The following is a 17,578-nucleotide window of genomic DNA, read 5'->3' on the forward strand; positions in this document are numbered from 1 at the left end:
TATGTTGATTGGATATTTCAATGGCATTTCAATGAACAAATTCAGTAATTCCTGTAATTCATATTTATTTTATTTTAGTTTGTTAATGGCTGTCCGATCTTTAGCAATCAAAAACATCTTACGTAAACTAAGTTTTCCTTACTGTAATAATTAATTTACAAGCTTTCTTTAGTTATTAAATTTTTGAACTAGATCCTTCGTAAACTCTATTGACCAGTCATAAATTACACCAAGTAGAAGATGTCTAGCATTGTTGGAATGTACATACACCGCTGCCACTATTTACCTATTTAGTTCAGAATACTTCCCAAACCAATATTACTGGAAATTATTTTTAATGACAGTCTAACTCGTAGATCCCCATCATATTCAACATTTAAAGAAAATCGTTGGAGTTATATTCGAGAAAATTGCATGAAAGTAACAACTTTCTTGTTGTGCTTTTTTTATGGAAAGATCAATTATGAATATTCTATAAAACATTCATGCACATAAAATACGGTTATTTTGTGAGACCAGTGCAGAAAATGTTTTTTTTTTTTTTTTTTGTTTCATACGAGTAGGGAACATTAAGACAAGACCTGATGGAAAGTGTTGTAACCACAAGAGTAATAAAATACGAATAGTTATGGCGGTCTTGTATGAAACGAGAGAACACACTCTGCAGAACTGCAGTAATTGTTTAAGGGGTCAGGCACCTATCCAAATTAAAAAAAAAAATATATAAAAACCTTCCTTGTGGTTATTAGTAAGTGTAAACTCCGCGCTACCTTCCCAACAACCTGCAGGCAGTGGTGACAGTTAAATGTGTGTAACTCTACTATACTACTTAGAATTCAAAAACATTCTGCAAAATCTAACTGTAAGTATATTAAAAATTAAGTAATCAACATTTTGCGTAATTAATTTTACCACTTCTAAAACTTGAGCTTAAGAAATCATACTTTCACTTTTTGTGTGATCTAAATTGGAGAATTTTCTGATTTCTTCAGTTCTTTCGAAGTTTATACAGTTATCTTAAAGCGTGAATTTTATTCAATACCTTTATAGTAGATAACCCCGTTCATTGTGATTATTGAATTATTAACTTTAGTGTGGATTTTTGCCATCACTTTACTTCAGTTAATAAGTAAACTTTTAAATCTTGTCAGTGTTTTGTACTTGAAATTGAATACGATTATTTTAAATCTTGCAACTAAGAACCTTAAATCTTACTACTTTTAAGAAATTCTCAATTGTGAGATTCCGCTAAGGTGGGCAGCCAGCAATCTTCTTTCGTTTCGAATTCCATGCTTTCCCTTAGCAAGTTCTTTGATTCTGAGTTTAATTGGATTTAATTTGTGTAATTTCCTTTGATAAAATATTAGCCCTTCCAAAATTTATCGTAAATTTGAATTCAGTCAAAAATCACTTACTATAGTTCTTCAACAATTACAAATTCCTTTATGATTCCGCGTTTTCTCTCAGAAAAATATATTAATGTCTTAAGAAAAAGTAAAAAAATGCAGTAATTTAATAGATCATTTTCACCTGAATAATTATGAGCGCTAAAATTACCTTGAGACATCATATCTTAATGGTATATTTCATTAAATTACTTTTAAATTGATTTTCTTTTGTTAAAAAAAGAAAAAAAAATGAAATTGTAATTATTTGGATATAATTTTTATAGTTCTTGTTTAGTCGTCATAAAATAGATGTATTTTAAATTACCATGGCTAGGTTATTCCAAAACAAAAGTTCTTGTAAAACATTTATTTAATTATTTAAATGTATTACAAATATTAATCATTTTTTGGAACAATTATAGATTATAAGTTGGTAATAGCAACTTGTTATATTTAAATTATAAACATCATTACATTATTTAACAAGGCTTAAGGCTTACTTTAAAATTTATAATTTAACATCATTAATCAATCTTTTCATTGATTAAAAAATGTTGAGTTTTACTGAAAATTTTAGATTCAGTTACAATAAAATTCATTGGTTCTGATCCTTTAGAAAGAAAAAGGACTTTTTTATCTTTTAGTAAGGAAAAACAAAAGTCATTTGTCAACTTAAAAATAACGTACCACTTTGTAGTTTGCTACAAGCAAAAAAAAAATTAGTTTAAGTTAAGTTTATTTATAGTATTTCTTCTTGTTTTTCTTAGTTTTCAAACTTCCGAGTTTATAAGGATCCCTCTGAAAAGTACAATTTGGATAAACTAGGACAAATGACGCTCCAATTAGAATATGTTATTATGCACCTCAAAAGGGGCCTGGATCTCGAAAAATATCATAGATTGGTAAGTACTTTACAGAATTCTTATTTCTAAGAAACTTCGTGATTCGTTCATCTCTCTTTAGGAAGATCCTTGAATTTTTTTTTTGGAGGAGAGAAGGAGATAGGCATTCTATTTCCTTCCGACTTCAGAAAAAAAGTATGTACCACGGTTCTAGTGGATATTTCACTTTCTTGAGATTTTTCGAAAGTGTCCCTTAATTTTTCTGTGGTAAAAATCTTTTGGAGCATTTAAAAATGTATTAAAATGTTGCTAAAAAGGCAACAACTCGAGAATTGTAGTTACAAAAGGTCTGTAGATCGTTCACCCCAAACATTTTTTCGCTTGCAGCAAACTGGCTACTAAACCGTGTCTGCTTAATATTTGTAGTGATCATTGTGTATCTTCGTTACCTAAGCAATTTTAATTTTATTTTCTTTTAAAGTTAACTTTAACATTTTTGAAAGAGTATGAGCCTTGTGATTTATAATTTTTATCCGAAAGTCAATACACAAATATAAATATGGTTATAAACAGAAAAAAAGAATAATAATTATTTAATAGTATTTTAGAATATAAGAAACTAGACATTTGCGTACTACTTTGAAGATGTTGCTAATGATTAATAAAATTTAGGCGATTATTTTAATAATATATAAATATAATTTTTATTATTCGCTTGCTTATGTGTTTTTTTATATAAAAAAATTATTTAATAAGAAGCAAAACTACTATTATATGCCTGAATGTATAAGAAATAAAAATGTGTAGCTTTCTAATAAAATAAAATAAAAAATAATAATAATGGAAAGTCGATGTGGAAACCAAAAACTTTAAAAAGGCTCTAAATGATTATAAAATTGTTTTAGTAGAGAGAAAGAGAGAAAAAGTGAAATTAGAGTGTGAACACAACCGTTTTTTGTTTTATTTTATTCAAGATTTTTAAATAAATTTGGTTCAGAAGCAAACATTTGTTTTAAATTTAGTGGTTGATTAACGTTTTAATAAAATTTAAAATAATAAGTACATGTTAGAGAAGTTATAAATTTTATATACCTTTTTGGATTGATTCTCTATTTTCTGAACTGAACATTATAACCAAAAATTAAATAACTTGTGAAAATTATGTTATCTTGGTGATTAAGATTTGTTTGGCAATTCTTATGTTAATTATTTCCTAATAGTTTTTGTTTTTAAATTTTATAGGATTTATGGAAATGATTTAATAAACAAGAAAAATAAAATTCCCATTTTTTTTTTTTTTTTTATGCAAATGGTGATTTATTTTGGAGTCAAACTAATTATCAGAAATTTAGACGTTAACCATCATTCTAGGTGAGTGTACAACTAAATTATTAAAAAGAGGAATTCAAATATTAGAGAATGGATTCCTGTAGTACGATGTTAATATGCAGGTGTGACATTACAATCACTTGCTATGGTGATTGGAATTATCGTTGATGTATATAAGATTGATCGGTATCATTTATTGTACCAGAAGATTGCAGAGTTTTTAAGAATATATTTTGAATCTCAAATTTGTTGCCTAGTTTCATCATTAAATTTCGTCACCGTAATTTTGGTTTTATAATTCGGATAGAATATTTCTTCTTGTAGCGATACTCTTCTTATATTATTTTCTTGAGTCTGATAAATAAAGTTGGATATTGGCTATTGTTACCATGGTTGACTGAGGCCAAATAGAATAAATATTCTTATTCGAAACGTCTACCATTAGCAGACAATAGAAGTTTAGATTAGATTAGATTAGACTAGGGCGGCCTCAAGGCCTATGCCACTGAGACCCCTTTGGATCTATTGTGGCTCCCCTCACTTTAGAGCTCACCCTCCAGACCTGTCCTTTTAATCAGACTCTTAATGCTGGAGAGCGACTCTCGGGTAAAGCTCTCAGGCCTTGATTTTTCCTCCCCGAGAAGTAACATCCTTAGCCACATGAGCCCCTCACACTGACACAACACGTGCAGTGCCGTTTCCTCCTCTTCCTGACAGAACCTACAAAGGCTATCATCTGCCAGGCCCAATAGAAGTTAGTATTTACAAGAATTTTTGTTAAAAAAAAAAAAAATCTACACTTTAAGATACTTTTTATAATAAATGGTAACTTACTTTTGAGATAGATGAAGAAATAATTATAATAAGCAATTTCAGAAAAGGGAAGAAAAAAAAATCACAAAAGAAAAAGAAGTATTCGTTGATACTCTAACTCATGAAGATGTCATACGAAGCTTAATTGCATCTATTTTGACGCATTTAACAGCGCTGCTCCTGATGCTTGTAGCTCCTTTCCTCTAGACGCATTAAGCAAGCATAAAGCTCTATGGTGTACACCATTCTTTGAGTCCTTTGTCCACTTAAGTACGCATTGTTAATTGAATTATTAGCGTTCAGAGTTAGCCTTGAGCATTCATAAGTAGTAACATCGCTCTGTCTTTCTTGTGTTTTGAATCAGTTTTTTATGTGTTTTTTGTGAAATTTTTATTGTTTTTTTGGTATCGATCGTTGCGTTTTTTTATGGTCTATTAATGGTGAGAAACTCTTGGTGAAATCCGTTAAATTTATCCAGTTTTAATTTAAAGCATGCAACTTTGTATAAATACAGAAATAAATAATTAAATAAAAAAAATTATTAGCGTTCAAAAGTAATGATAAATTCGGACTTTTTTTTTTGTTAGTACAAGAGTTTAAAATTAAAAATATTTATTCTTTAAATTTATAAAGCAACTGAATTATTACAAAGATCATGGAAGTGTAATAAAAGTGAAAATACTAGACAAATCTAATGAAAATTCTGGTGATTCGGTGTTCGTGTATCACCAGAGGGCTCTGCTTCAGCTCCTCTTTCCTGTTGACCTGAAGCATTTCTTTCATCCGTGGCAGATGATTTCATCTTAGAACGTACTTTAAATATAGTCGGATCTATTCTACAATTTGTGTCAGCAATGGTTTTCTTGAATGATGGCGGAGATAATAGTTCTGGAGCAATCCCTGATATTATAAGCTGCAAGAATATAAATTATAATCTTAGAAAGAATTACTAGGTAAGTTACTTTATGTAGTTATAGTATAATTTGTATTTGACCCTCACCTTAGCTGCGGGTGAAAGTCCAATAGGGGTCAAAGCATACTGCCATTCTGGAAACCCATGGTAAACTAACATCATACGAAAGTAAAGTGTAAAATTTTTGGCTATAAAATGCCATTCCAAACTGCGATCCAACAACCAAATAGACGGACTCACTTTGTATTCTAAATAAACAAGACATACCTAAAAATAATCGTCCCATGAAATATTTCCTACATAATAATTTGAGTCAGACAAATTAGACATACATATGTTAGATCAGCGATTGGCAACTTAAGGCATGGGAGACGATTTTTTTTATGCGTCACCCATTTCCAATCTTCAGGTAAAGGGTTTGTAACTCTTAAAGGTCAGCCTAATTAGAAACATGATATAAGAAAAGAATAAAACAACACGAGAGAAAAATGAATAACAGAGAATGGAAAATACAGCTTTAGCCATTTTACCAACAACCTACGTTCATCACTAACAACCTCTCAGATTTTGAACAAAGAAAATAATAAAAGTGATACACTACGGGGATGATGCACAAAGACAAACATTCTATCTAAATACGTAAATTACAAAATAGATACAAAAAACTTAAAACCAAATTTATATAACAATTTGATCAAAACTCGAATCGAGAAGATCATAGCAATAGTCGCCATCATGATCATCTGGTTGTAGCCACAACATAGTATAACCAAGAGTCTGATTGAATGGACGGATTTGAGGGCGAGCTCTAGAGTAGTGGGAGCCACAATATGATATACAAGATCAATATGGGTCGCGGTGGCGTATTCCTTAAGGCTGCCCTACAAGAATCTAATCTAATCTAATGGTATAACCAACCCCATGGATCATATACTTCTCACTTAACACAATTCAGCATCAAATCAGTTTCTGATGAAGGTACTATTCTTGCCTTTACGTTAATGGATATACAAGATCAATATGGGTCGCGGTGGCGTATTCCTTAAGGCTGCCCTACAAGAATCTAATCTAATCTAATGGTATAACCAACCCCATGGATCATATACTTCTCACTTAACACAATTCAGCATCAAATCAGTTTCTGATGAAGGTACTATTCTTGCCTTTACGTTAATGGATATTATGTTACTCAAACTAGGCTTCAAATCATTAAGAAAAAAAAAAAATCATCAGAAGAGCGAAACAGATTTATTACGAAGATTAAATTCTAAAAGGTTGCCGACCCCTGAATTATAAATAAATCATTTATATGTACTTACAATCGAATTATTTGGACACGCTTGTAACTCAAATATTTTACAAGTTGATTTGAACAATGGTTTACCACGTTTACCAAGAAGTCTGTCTAAATCATCCAAGTTTGGAGACATTTCACCATCGCTTAAACTTTCAAATCCACCTATTCTTCTTAATTTTGTTATGGGATTAATCTCCATGGCGCCAATAAGGAAAGTCTCACCTAAACAATTAATTTTATAAGAATACATAGATTTATCATATTTGTGTAAAGGCACTGTTGCTGCTTTTGATAGGGAATGGTTTTTTGTTTTTTATTATCTTGTAGATACTACAACATTAAGTTTATCTCAGAATTGTTCTTATCTAAGCAACAATAAATACGAGAGGATGGTAAACACTGCGGCTAAAAAAAGGCAGAGCGCTCTGTTTGCTTTAATCATTAATACCTCAGAAACCCCATTAAAACAATTTTTTAACAAAAAAAGAAAAACAAAAAACTAACGTTTCACATAAAATTGGATGTTTCACATGTTCAGCAATTATTGCCATTACAAGATTAATGAAAATTGCCGAATCCATTTTCTAAATATCACGGCAAATTCGACAAAAGTTAAATAGCGTTATATATTTGAAATTTTGTTTAAAAAAAAAAAAAAGGTAAACCAAGTGAAAATACTCTCACTCTTGCTTACTTAATCTGGAATTTCAAAACATATTCAATTCTTTCCTAACATTAGTAATTACACCGAAATGACGGAGTTCATTTAGTCTTTTTAAAAAAAAAAGTCTAAGGTTTAGAGATGACTTATTTTTCAGAAAAGTTGTTAAAAAGGAGCATTGCTTGCTGTAATTAATTTTGTATTTCGACTAAAATCCAATTTTATGATAAAACTTTGTAGATAAAAGCAAAAACATGATAAATATAAAGATAAAACTGATATAACAAAAAAGTTATTGACGGATGGGTTACTCTTTAAATGAATTTGTTTTGTGCTGTGCTAATTGTTAAAAGTTTATCTAAATAACTTTCTGTATTTAGAATTTAGCCACATTCAAAAGCTTTCAAACTTAAATCATTATCACTTTTAAATAAATCGAACACCGAAACCAAAATAAAATATTTATTTTATAAAGATAACAGAAAGTTGTATAAAGATTATACAGATGTTGTTCTTTGATTTTTGTTTAAAATATTTTATTGGAGAATTATAAGTGCTGCGTTCGGTTTGGAATGTTGTTGTATAAGCTCAAGACAGGTAAGAAACCAGTAAGGCCTCTACATCGTAACGTTCATAGATCTTAGCCCCTGCCACTATATTTAGGTGGTATATTCTCATTAGCTCTAGTTTAAAGAAAATAATTACTGTAAGAGAAAGAGTTTAAAATGTTTCACACTTTATTTTATTTTGTATTACAAATTTTTTTTTTTAACGCCCCTATTCTTATGAAGCAAAATTATTTGAAATTTCTTACCTCCATACTCTCCTTCCCATTCCATTTTGAAACCTTCAACTGAAAGATAGAAATTTTTTAAATCATTTGGAAGTTTACAGCAATGTTTTTGCTCCCAGTTAGCAATCACTGATTTCTCAGTTGGTTCTCTTTTATGTAAATTTACAGTATGAACACCTTTTTGTTTTGCTAATGAATAAAAAATTTAAAGAAAATAAAAAATAGCTGTTAGTTTACAGTATAATGTATCAATAATTAAACAAACAAAAATGTTACTAAAATAGAGAGATCAAATAACAACCTAGAGTTTTGGATAATCCTAACGTCAAGTGATTATAGAATAACTCGTTAGAAGATAAGTCACTGGAAGCTGAAGTATCATCTGTATTATCACTGTGTGACATGTTTTCACCTGTGGTACTTATTATGTGGTTGGCAAGGAGAGATCGATCCTCTTTTTACTTAGATAATACCATGACAACTGCAGGGTAAGGAATATCGTTTTTATTACCTGGCGCAGCGTGTTTATTTTTATTTTTTAATTATAAAGATTTCAGGATTTATACATTTTTCAGAGATAGGTACATACGTATAACACGTGAGATTATAAAATTTGATTTCTGTATACTTTCGTGCAGCTTTTCGAAATTATTCGAAAATTTGGTTCCTTTAAAAACATTTCAAAATCTCCACTTTAAATGACAATTTAATTTTATCTTTTATACCTGTTTAAAATTAAAATTGTATTCAATCTTGGAAATGTTATAAATCCTTCCAGACGGACAAGTTGCTGTTGTGTAAAACGTTGAAGAGACGCAAAAAATATTGTATTTAATTATTTATTTTTTGATTTTATAAAAAAACGTTTAATTTACAATTATTGATAGAGGGAGTACTTTCTTAAAATATGTTTATAATTAAACAATAACAAATACAAATTAGTTAATTTTGAAAGTAGCTACTAACACTTTTAACACTCACTTCTTCAATAGACACGTATATATCAGTCTTAAGAGTTGTCTTCCTTTTCTAAATACTAAAAATTAAAGACTAGGTTTTCATGGTAGGATATATAAACAAAAAAATCACTTCTAATAAGAACGCATATAAACTTCAAGCAGTTCGCCATAGATCGAGCGATCAATGTCAAATAAAAATGGTGCAAAAGCCATGATAAGCACTTCAAGTACCGAAAGTATCGTTATAGAGTACAAAACAACGTAAGAAACAAATCCATCCATGTTTAGATAGTTAATGGGGCTAAAAATTATAACTCAATGCGGCTCGATAGTTAACGATAACTTGAGTAAACACACAAGTTCATTTAACAATCTGTTTTTGCAGCGAGATTGGCGGTCACTGACTGGAACTGACGTTCTGGTACTCTTCGAGTGAAAGTGACGTCTATCTTGCAATGAACAGTTTTAGGAAGGGATACTGTTCTCTTACATAATTTATGTACGTTTAAATACTAGATGTATACATTATGTATACTTGCAGAGCATGAATGTGCTCATTAACTTTCAGTTCAATTAAAAGTAAAGGTTCTGCTTGTAAATGATAACTTTAACTAACATTTTTAAGTAGTAGAACGAATTTAAAAAAAAACACTTTCACTATCATTCACTTTCCATTTATTTCTTTTGTTATGAATAAAATACGTTCTAAGAACTGCTCTGTTTTGTACATTTAATAATAAAAATCTGGTGAAAATTTGTTCGGCAATTTCAAGAAAAATTAGAAAAAAAAAGAAAAAATGTTGATTCCTAGAGTTGCTTTTCTCGTTTTTCTGGTGTTCATTCTGACATCCTCCAAAACCTTATTGTGTATAGAGCGCACAAGATGATCAGAAAAACAAAAATTTAAGTATTGGGGTAAATTCAGAATTTATAAACAAAAAAAAATTAATTTAAGAAAACCTTAAATTTTAAATAAAATTTATTAAAATAAAAATACAACATCTTTTATATCTATTCTCAAATTTGTCTACTGGTCAATATTACGCTTAACAATATTCGCACCTTCTCAGCAATTATTGTTTTACAGATAATTTGGTTCATCGTTATTTCTATAAATATCATGTATTTTTTTTTTCTAATGACTTCTTCTATTATTTACTAACAAAATATTCAATAAACATTATATATTTTTATAAAAATTATACTCTATGACTTATTTAACAATAACAGAAAACAAATCACATAAATAATTTAAATCTATAAATTAATCCTTCTTTAAATTGAGAAATTCCTGATAAAATCGCTTATCAAGTGATCCTTAAAACAATTTATGCTCAATAATTTTTTTTAAAATATTTCGCACTTTTTAAAAAAATAAAATAAACGAAAACTGGGCCGTATAAGTTTTGAGAGTCACCTAAGCTTTATTAAAAAAGTATTCATTTGTAATAATAGTTTTAAATTAATAAATAAGACATTTATAAATGCTATACAAAAAATAAAAAAATTAACTATGAGTATGAAATCAATAGCTCAAATCAACCGGTAGGACTGAGGCCTCTTCTTAATAAAGAAGATAAATGGATGCAAATAAAAAATATTTATTAGCTGATCATTATTTTTGTTTTATTTTTATAAATCATTTTAAATTCGATATAATCTTTTAATGTTTTTAAAAGCAAGCAAACTAGAGCCGTTTGAAAGTATATCACAAAGTTAAATTTGTATTTTTAGTTACAATCAATCACTCCCTATCCTTTTACAAAATATGGAATTTTAATAAATCTATATGTTAAACCTGTAGTTGCTAAATAGATCATTAGGGAAATAAACATTCCTTTTACTATCAAAAAAATTATGAGATGGTTTATATACAGAACTGTCAACACATGAAAGAAATTATTGGAAAAAAAAAAAATCGACCTACAGTCAAGCTTTTGCGGAGTTAGTTCGTGTGACATTACTGGATGCATTACAAAGTCAGAAATCGCAGCCGTGCTTACATCGTAATACATGGCAGTGGAAAGAAACAAGTCTGCTGACTTTTCAAAAAGCAATATTTCGGTACTGTACAGTGCGCCAGTATACAATTAATACAAAAAAATACACAAAACTATTTCAGATCTAAAATTTGTTTAATTTGATTAATAAATGCAAAAATATTTTATCACGATATTAATAAAAATAAAAGTAGAAAAGCTAATGGTAATAATAATGTTCTATCTTTTTAAAAATATTCATCACAACATAGAAATATATTTTTCCAATTGCACATGACTAAAACTACATTTCTTCTTGCTCTATTTTTTCATGTTTTACAACAATATTGACACTACTGTGTAATATTTCCTTTTTTCATGTAAAGTAAAATAATTTAAATTAATAAATTAATAAACATTTTTATAGGCAAACATATTTCACTCCGAGAGCAGCTAAAGCATTTTTAGCGCACTCTTTCTTCGCCAATTTTATGTTGCGTCCTGGAAGCAAAATTTCAAAAAATATAATTAGTTAAAAAGGATTGTTTAAATAGCAAGAAGGTCTGCTAAGTGCTACATGTAAGGCTAAGTCCTTCTTTGCCATACTCTTTTATCGCATTATTTTAAAATCAAAATGGTTTTTGAATCCTAGAAAGACAAAGTACGAGGGTCGTTTGAAAAGTCCGTGCAAAAATAAAAACTACTTAATTTTTTGGGGTAAATCTTTTTTATTTTTCAACATAGTCTCCTTTTAGGCTTATACACTTCGTCCAACGCTGCTCTAGTTTGTTGATCCCTTCCGAATAATAGGATTTGTCCAAGTCTGAAAAATAGCCATTCGTTTCTGCAATCACCTCCTCGTTTGAAGAAAATCTTTTTCCCGCCAGCCATTTCTTCATATTGGGGAACAAATAGTAGTCCGAGGGAGCCAAGACTGGAGAATAGGGGGGATGTGAAACGAGTTGGAACCCTATTTCCATTAATTTTGCGACCACAACTGCTGAGGTATGAGCTGGTGCGTTGTCGTGATGGAAAAGGACTTTTTTGTGGGCCAATCGTGGGCGTTTTTCTTGCAGCTCGGTTTTCAAACGGTCCAATAACGATGAATAATATGCACCTGTAATAGTTTTACCCTTTTCCAGATAGTCGATGAGGATTATTCCTTGCGAATCCCAAAAGACAGTCGCCATAATCTTTCCGGCCGAAGGAACGGTCTTCGCCTTTTTTGGCGCAGATTCCCCCTTGGTAACCCATTGTTTAGATTGTTCTTTGGTCTCAGGAGTGTAGTGATGTATCCATGTTTCATCCACAGTGACGAAACGACGCTTAAAGTCCTGCGGATTCTTCTGGAACAGCTGCAAACCGTCCTTGCAACACTTCACACGATTTCGTTTTTGGCCAAGCGTGAGCAATCGCGGCACCAATCTTGCGGATAGCTTTGTCATGTCCAAATGTTGATGCAAAATATTATGTACCCGTTCATTCGAGATGCCCACAGCACTAGCAATCTCACGCACCTTCACTCTTCTGTCATCCATCACCATATCATGGATTTTATCAATGATTTATGGAGTAGTAACCTCAACAGGGCGTCCAGAACGTTCAGCGTCACTTGTGCCCCATATGGCCACTCCGAAAATTTTGAAACCACTTATAAACTGTTCTAATCGAAGGTGCAGAGTCACCATAATGTTTATCAAGCTTCTCTTTAGTCTCCTGAGGCGTTTTGCCTTTCATAAAGTAGTGTTTAATCAACACACGAAATTCTTTTTCGTCCATTTTTTGAAAATCACTCGACTTCCTCGATTCAAACGAATGCCAAACACAAAGAAATAGACCGATCTGGCTGAAACTTGGTGTGTGTTCTTCCAAGAGATGCTACTAACTAAACATAACCTCGATACGCGCCAGTGGTGCTATCTCTCTGACTTTGCACGGACTTTTCAAACGACCCTTGTATAGTGTCTAGAATAGTTGGCGAGTGCAAATAACAGGCTTGTTATGTCCATTGGCGAATTCGTAAATCTACTTTAGTTTTAAATTGTTTACTAGGTGGTCAATTTTTTTCGATTACTTATGAATATTAAATTCAGTATTTAACATAAGAAAAACCCTTTTCTTGAATAGTTAAATGAAACCTAGTTCATAAAACCATAGTGATGAGTTAAAAGAGAATCAGAATTGGTCGGCTACCCGCTTGTAAGAAGTGATCAGACCACTTCCTAATGGGGCTATACTTACCAACAACAATAACATTATCAACAAACAAACATTAACAAAAATCCTCCTTACTTAGCTTACATTTTACGGAGGGTTAGCAACATATCCAATATCCAATGTCATCGCCACTCAGAGGGTCTTTTGTGGCGCCCACTTACCCTACAAAAACACCTTTCCTCTTGTCCACGTCTGACACCTTTCTCTCTCAGATAAATACTGATGTAAGTTCTTTGAGTTAAAAATTCTTATTTAATTAACGCTTTAATTCCATTCATAACCATTAACCAAGTAAATTATATTTAGCCAATTGTATATGTTGAAATTAGTTAATATTTAAAAAGGATATAAATGAATAATTCTATAAATATAGAGAAAGTAAAAAATTAATATCCAAAACCTGATCCGGTGAAGGTCTTTCCATCAGCTGATACAGAGTATGTAAACATAATATTTGGCGGTGAACCTTCCCTTTTCTCAATGAACTGACAGTTCGGCTTTATTTCAAGCAATAATTGGACTGGATGTTTCCTAGGTATAGCACCAGGAATACTCTTCATTAAGTTACCCTAACAAATTTTCACCAGTATATAATTGATGAAAAAAAAATCTAAAATTTCAATTGTCTTTTTCTTCCTTTATTCTTAAAAGATAAAAATTATTGTTAAAGATATTCAGTTCCAGCTTACCATCTTTGTCCTTATTATCATATCTGAAGTGGCTGGCTCATTTAACCCTTGTGCTTTCCATTCAGAAAATAATTTATAAATGGCAAATCTGGTCAGTGCACTCCAATTTGCATTGTCTTCTTCTAATTCCTTGTTTTCAGTCTCTTTTTGGTTAGTTGTATCAATGATGCATTCACCTTCGTCTTTATCGTCGGTGTCCATTGTGTCTTCAGCATTATTTACTGACACCATTTCCACATTAGATTCGATCCCAGATTTTAGGTACTCGGCTACAATAAAATAGATCTGTTAGTTGGATTTTACTTTTATTGGCGACAAAGTAATTTTTTTTAATAAATTAACTCTCACTTTCAAAATTCATATCCATCTGTTCTAATTTTTCGAGTAATATAGCTTTAAGTGCATTTTCACTGCCCATTTCTTTGGCACAATCTTCTGTCTTACCGGTTCCATTATAAATTTTATTATTAATCTGCAATGGAAATATATCAAATAATTTTACCGCCCCCCAGGCAAACTAGCTCACCAACACTCACTGTAATTACATCGTACCTTAAGCCCTACTGAAATATAATTGCATTATATAATTACATAATATGGTACATGATTCCTACAATCATTTTATAGGAGATTAAATAGCATTAATAAACACAATTATCTTAAGGAGCCACAATGAAACTCTCGCTTGCCAAACTTTTTTCTGCTAGTTGACTGCCCCCATCGAGGGATACATAGAATGTTTCAAAAAACCTTTCTGGTATACTTTTATTCTTTTTGTTATTTTACCAATAAAAAATGAATTTTTAAGTAATTTAAATAAAACGAAGTTAACTACCTGCTTCTTGTATCTATTTATTTTATTTATACGATTTTACATTTAATACAATAATAAGCGCAACCTTAAGACCTGACTATGCTGATCAGAATGTCCATAATGTGGAAACCATTTGGGTACCTCAACTTTTGTAGCGTACTGCGACTGATTTCCACTTTGCACTTCAGAAACAGATATTTTAAGTTGTGGACACAATTCTTGTAAAATGCTTAAAGCACTTTTTGGAGCCAGCAATTGTTTCAGATATGCATTACGTCTTTTTTTCTCTGTTCTTTTAAAAATCTTGGCTTTAAACGGATCTGGAAAAAAAGTCAAGAAGTTAGTATAGTTAATTTCATTATACGTATGTGTCTTCCATATTGAATCCATTCAATGTTTACTACATATTTTCATCTAGATAAAATATTTCTTGGTGCAAGTCAAATTTAGTAGTTTTCCCTCTGCTTTGTTTACAACAAAAGAAAAGTAGTTTCCCCTCTTCTTCGTTTACAACAAAAAAAATTCTACTGTATTTTATATCAGAATACACTTTCACTACCTCTTCTTCGACGCAGCATTTGCCTCCTATTAAATCTTTTTTTTGGAACTGGAAAATTTTGAAACTTCACTGTTCCCTCCATTACATTATGACATCCTTTGTTCAGATTATCACTCGTGGAAATCATTTGTACTTCAGACTGGGTTATTTGCTGTTGCTCCGCCTGTGAAGACGATTGCATTGTTTCTTGAATATTTGATTCTACAGTTTTAGACTGTTGTTGACATTGCACAGATTCTTTTGTAACTGATGATCCCATTGGTACAATCTGATTTTGGGTACTATGTTCCCATGAAAATGTTCCAGTCTGCGATCTCTGTGGAAATGATATAGATTTTTGTATAGTAGTTGTCTGAATAGGGGCACTTAAATGCTGTTTTGATGGTTCAAGAGACACGGCCGCCATTGAAGACTGCAACTGCCGTTGCTCTTGATAAGACATGGCCACTGAATGTAATGAAGTTGTCGGTGAGGATGTCTGCAAAACGTTTTCGCTTGAATAGTTCACTAATTCTTGAAGTGCAAATATATTTTGACCCTGGCTCCCAGTGGTACAGGTTGTTACCTGCAAATTAAAACAGATTTTTTAATAAACATTCACTTATTGCCCCAACAATTAAAAAAAAGGAAAAAAAAAATTTATGAATTTATTTCAATATAAAACATTTAATCTACGCCTTACAGCACCCATCTTGAAAAAATATGCAGTCATTTTGAAGTCACAATAAGAACATTCAATTTAGATGCCATTTAAAAATAGCAGGAAAAAAAATTGCAAAATGAAGACTCCAGAGAGAATCAAACGATAACTAACGACAAGAAATTTCTGAACTCGTAGGTCGCACAATTGTATACAGTTAGTTTATAAATTTATAATTTTCACCTTATAAAACATTGTTTTGCCAAGAGTTACTGGAAGACGAACTTTCGAGTAAATGATAAAGATGTGAGCAAAATTTGATTCACCTGAGTGGTTTTTTTGCTTTTAAAAAAATCTGATCTAAGGTTCTTAGATGTTGGTCCCCCCTGTCTTGAGTTTTGTGAGTAGTTATAATGAATAGAATCAGTTTTTAGCATGGCTATATTTAAAACATATTGAGATAAAATGAAATTATGAAATGAAGTTAACAACTTTAGAGTTTAGTTTATAATTCTGCCAACGGTGCTTTGTTAGAAAAAAAAGGATTTGCAGGGTCAGATAGGATTATTTTTTGTAATAAATATTAATATAGTGGTAATTTAGATTTTTTAAAAACTCACGTTTGAACATTTTTGCTGTTCTGTGCTATTATGGAATTGAATTTCACAGGCCGTTTGTTTGTTGTTCTTGCTGTCAAAGTAGGGTAGACAAGTGGGAGGCGAGTTGAGCATCCCTTCAAAAGTAATATTTCACAAAATACACTTAAAACAAAAAAACTGATGAGTTAACACATGACTTTCTTATAAAATTAGGTTTATTTTGTCTGCTCATATTTAAAAATTTTAACTTTCGGGAATTGGATTTTTGAATCAAGAATTTAATAAATCATAACTGAACAAAATTCATGAGAACAGCCTACTTTGAATCCTGGAAATACTTTTTAAAATTTGGCATATTTGGAAAGTGAAATACAAAAGAGTCTTGTAACAGTAAATCGTGATGAAAAGTATCTGCTGCTCTAATCGATAATTTCAAGCGACACATTCAATAGGACTTTATAGTGTAAAAAATGTACACTAAATGCGAAATGATTAGATTGGATTTACAATAGAAGGCAAATATAGTTTAAACAAACGAAACTCTGACAGAAATAAGCAATTGCCAAAACCTTAGTACCAGTGATTCACTGACATCTTAATCTCATAGATAAAAATAGGAGAAATGTCCTGATTTATTCATGAATTAACTTAAGACTAACCCTCTTTTGGTTAAGTATTTCATATTCAGTCCATCTTGAAACACCATTTCTGATAATTCTTAAGCTTATATACTAGTACTGTATCGAGATATTATTTCTTCGGCACCAGTTTTCCCTGAATGAGTTAAATAAAAAAACTTTTAGGTATTATGAGGCATAAGTCAAATCTTTTGTATTATTTGAAATCTTTATTAATAGTCCTTCTTTAAAAATTTTAAACATTCTAGAGAAACCCTAATATTGAAATAAAATTATGTTGCGAAACATTTTATGCCGATGCTCACCTTTGTATTAATGCTTACAAATAGTGTCGAAGTACAGTTATCAATTTGTTTATTTACAAGTTACTGCACACACTTAGACGTAGATTGGTTTGGAAGATAATAATAATGATAAACAGAAGTCAACCAAGAAAAGAACATTTTCT

The 17,578-nt window shown here is 30.7% G+C and overlaps 2 protein-coding genes across 7 annotated transcripts; both read right to left on the reverse strand.

Moving 5' to 3' along the window:
- Nucleotides 1–4,967: 4,967 nt before the first annotated feature.
- On the reverse strand, nt 4,968–8,469 carry LOC141448006 (tubulin polyglutamylase complex subunit 2). Of its 2 annotated transcripts, none has more exons than XM_074116006.1 (5): nt 8,338–8,469; nt 8,058–8,225; nt 6,605–6,804; nt 5,373–5,552; nt 4,968–5,285 (listed from the first exon to the last, which is right to left on the reverse strand). In XM_074116006.1, exons 1-5 carry the CDS (start codon nt 8,438–8,440, stop codon nt 5,064–5,066), a joined length of 873 nt encoding a protein of 290 aa, XP_073972107.1. In that variant the 5' UTR covers nt 8,441–8,469; the 3' UTR covers nt 4,968–5,063. The 2 variants fall into 2 exon arrangements, with proteins under 2 accessions (XP_073972107.1, XP_073972108.1); XM_074116007.1 differs by having other exon boundaries at nt 8,058–8,096; nt 8,338–8,440.
- LOC141448005 (uncharacterized) lies at nt 8,338–17,568 on the reverse strand. Of its 5 annotated transcripts, none has more exons than XM_074116001.1 (8): nt 17,436–17,568; nt 16,514–16,626; nt 15,254–15,818; nt 14,788–15,014; nt 14,229–14,352; nt 13,881–14,149; nt 13,592–13,760; nt 8,338–11,475 (listed from the first exon to the last, which is right to left on the reverse strand). In XM_074116001.1, exons 2-8 carry the CDS (start codon nt 16,622–16,624, stop codon nt 11,396–11,398), a joined length of 1,545 nt encoding a protein of 514 aa, XP_073972102.1. In that variant the 5' UTR covers nt 16,625–16,626; nt 17,436–17,568; the 3' UTR covers nt 8,338–11,395. The 5 variants fall into 5 exon arrangements, with proteins under 5 accessions (XP_073972102.1, XP_073972105.1, XP_073972101.1 ...); XM_074116004.1 differs by lacking the exon at nt 17,436–17,568 and adding an exon at nt 17,152–17,268 and having other exon boundaries at nt 14,836–15,014; XM_074116000.1 differs by lacking the exon at nt 17,436–17,568 and adding an exon at nt 17,152–17,268.
- Nucleotides 17,569–17,578: the final 10 nt, after the last annotated feature.

Source organism: Rhodnius prolixus, unplaced genomic scaffold (genome assembly GCF_049639745.1).
Source record: "Rhodnius prolixus isolate KJV_2025 unplaced genomic scaffold, Rpr scaffold_13, whole genome shotgun sequence".
In the NCBI taxonomy this organism is placed as follows: Eukaryota; Metazoa; Arthropoda; class Insecta; order Hemiptera; family Reduviidae; genus Rhodnius; species Rhodnius prolixus.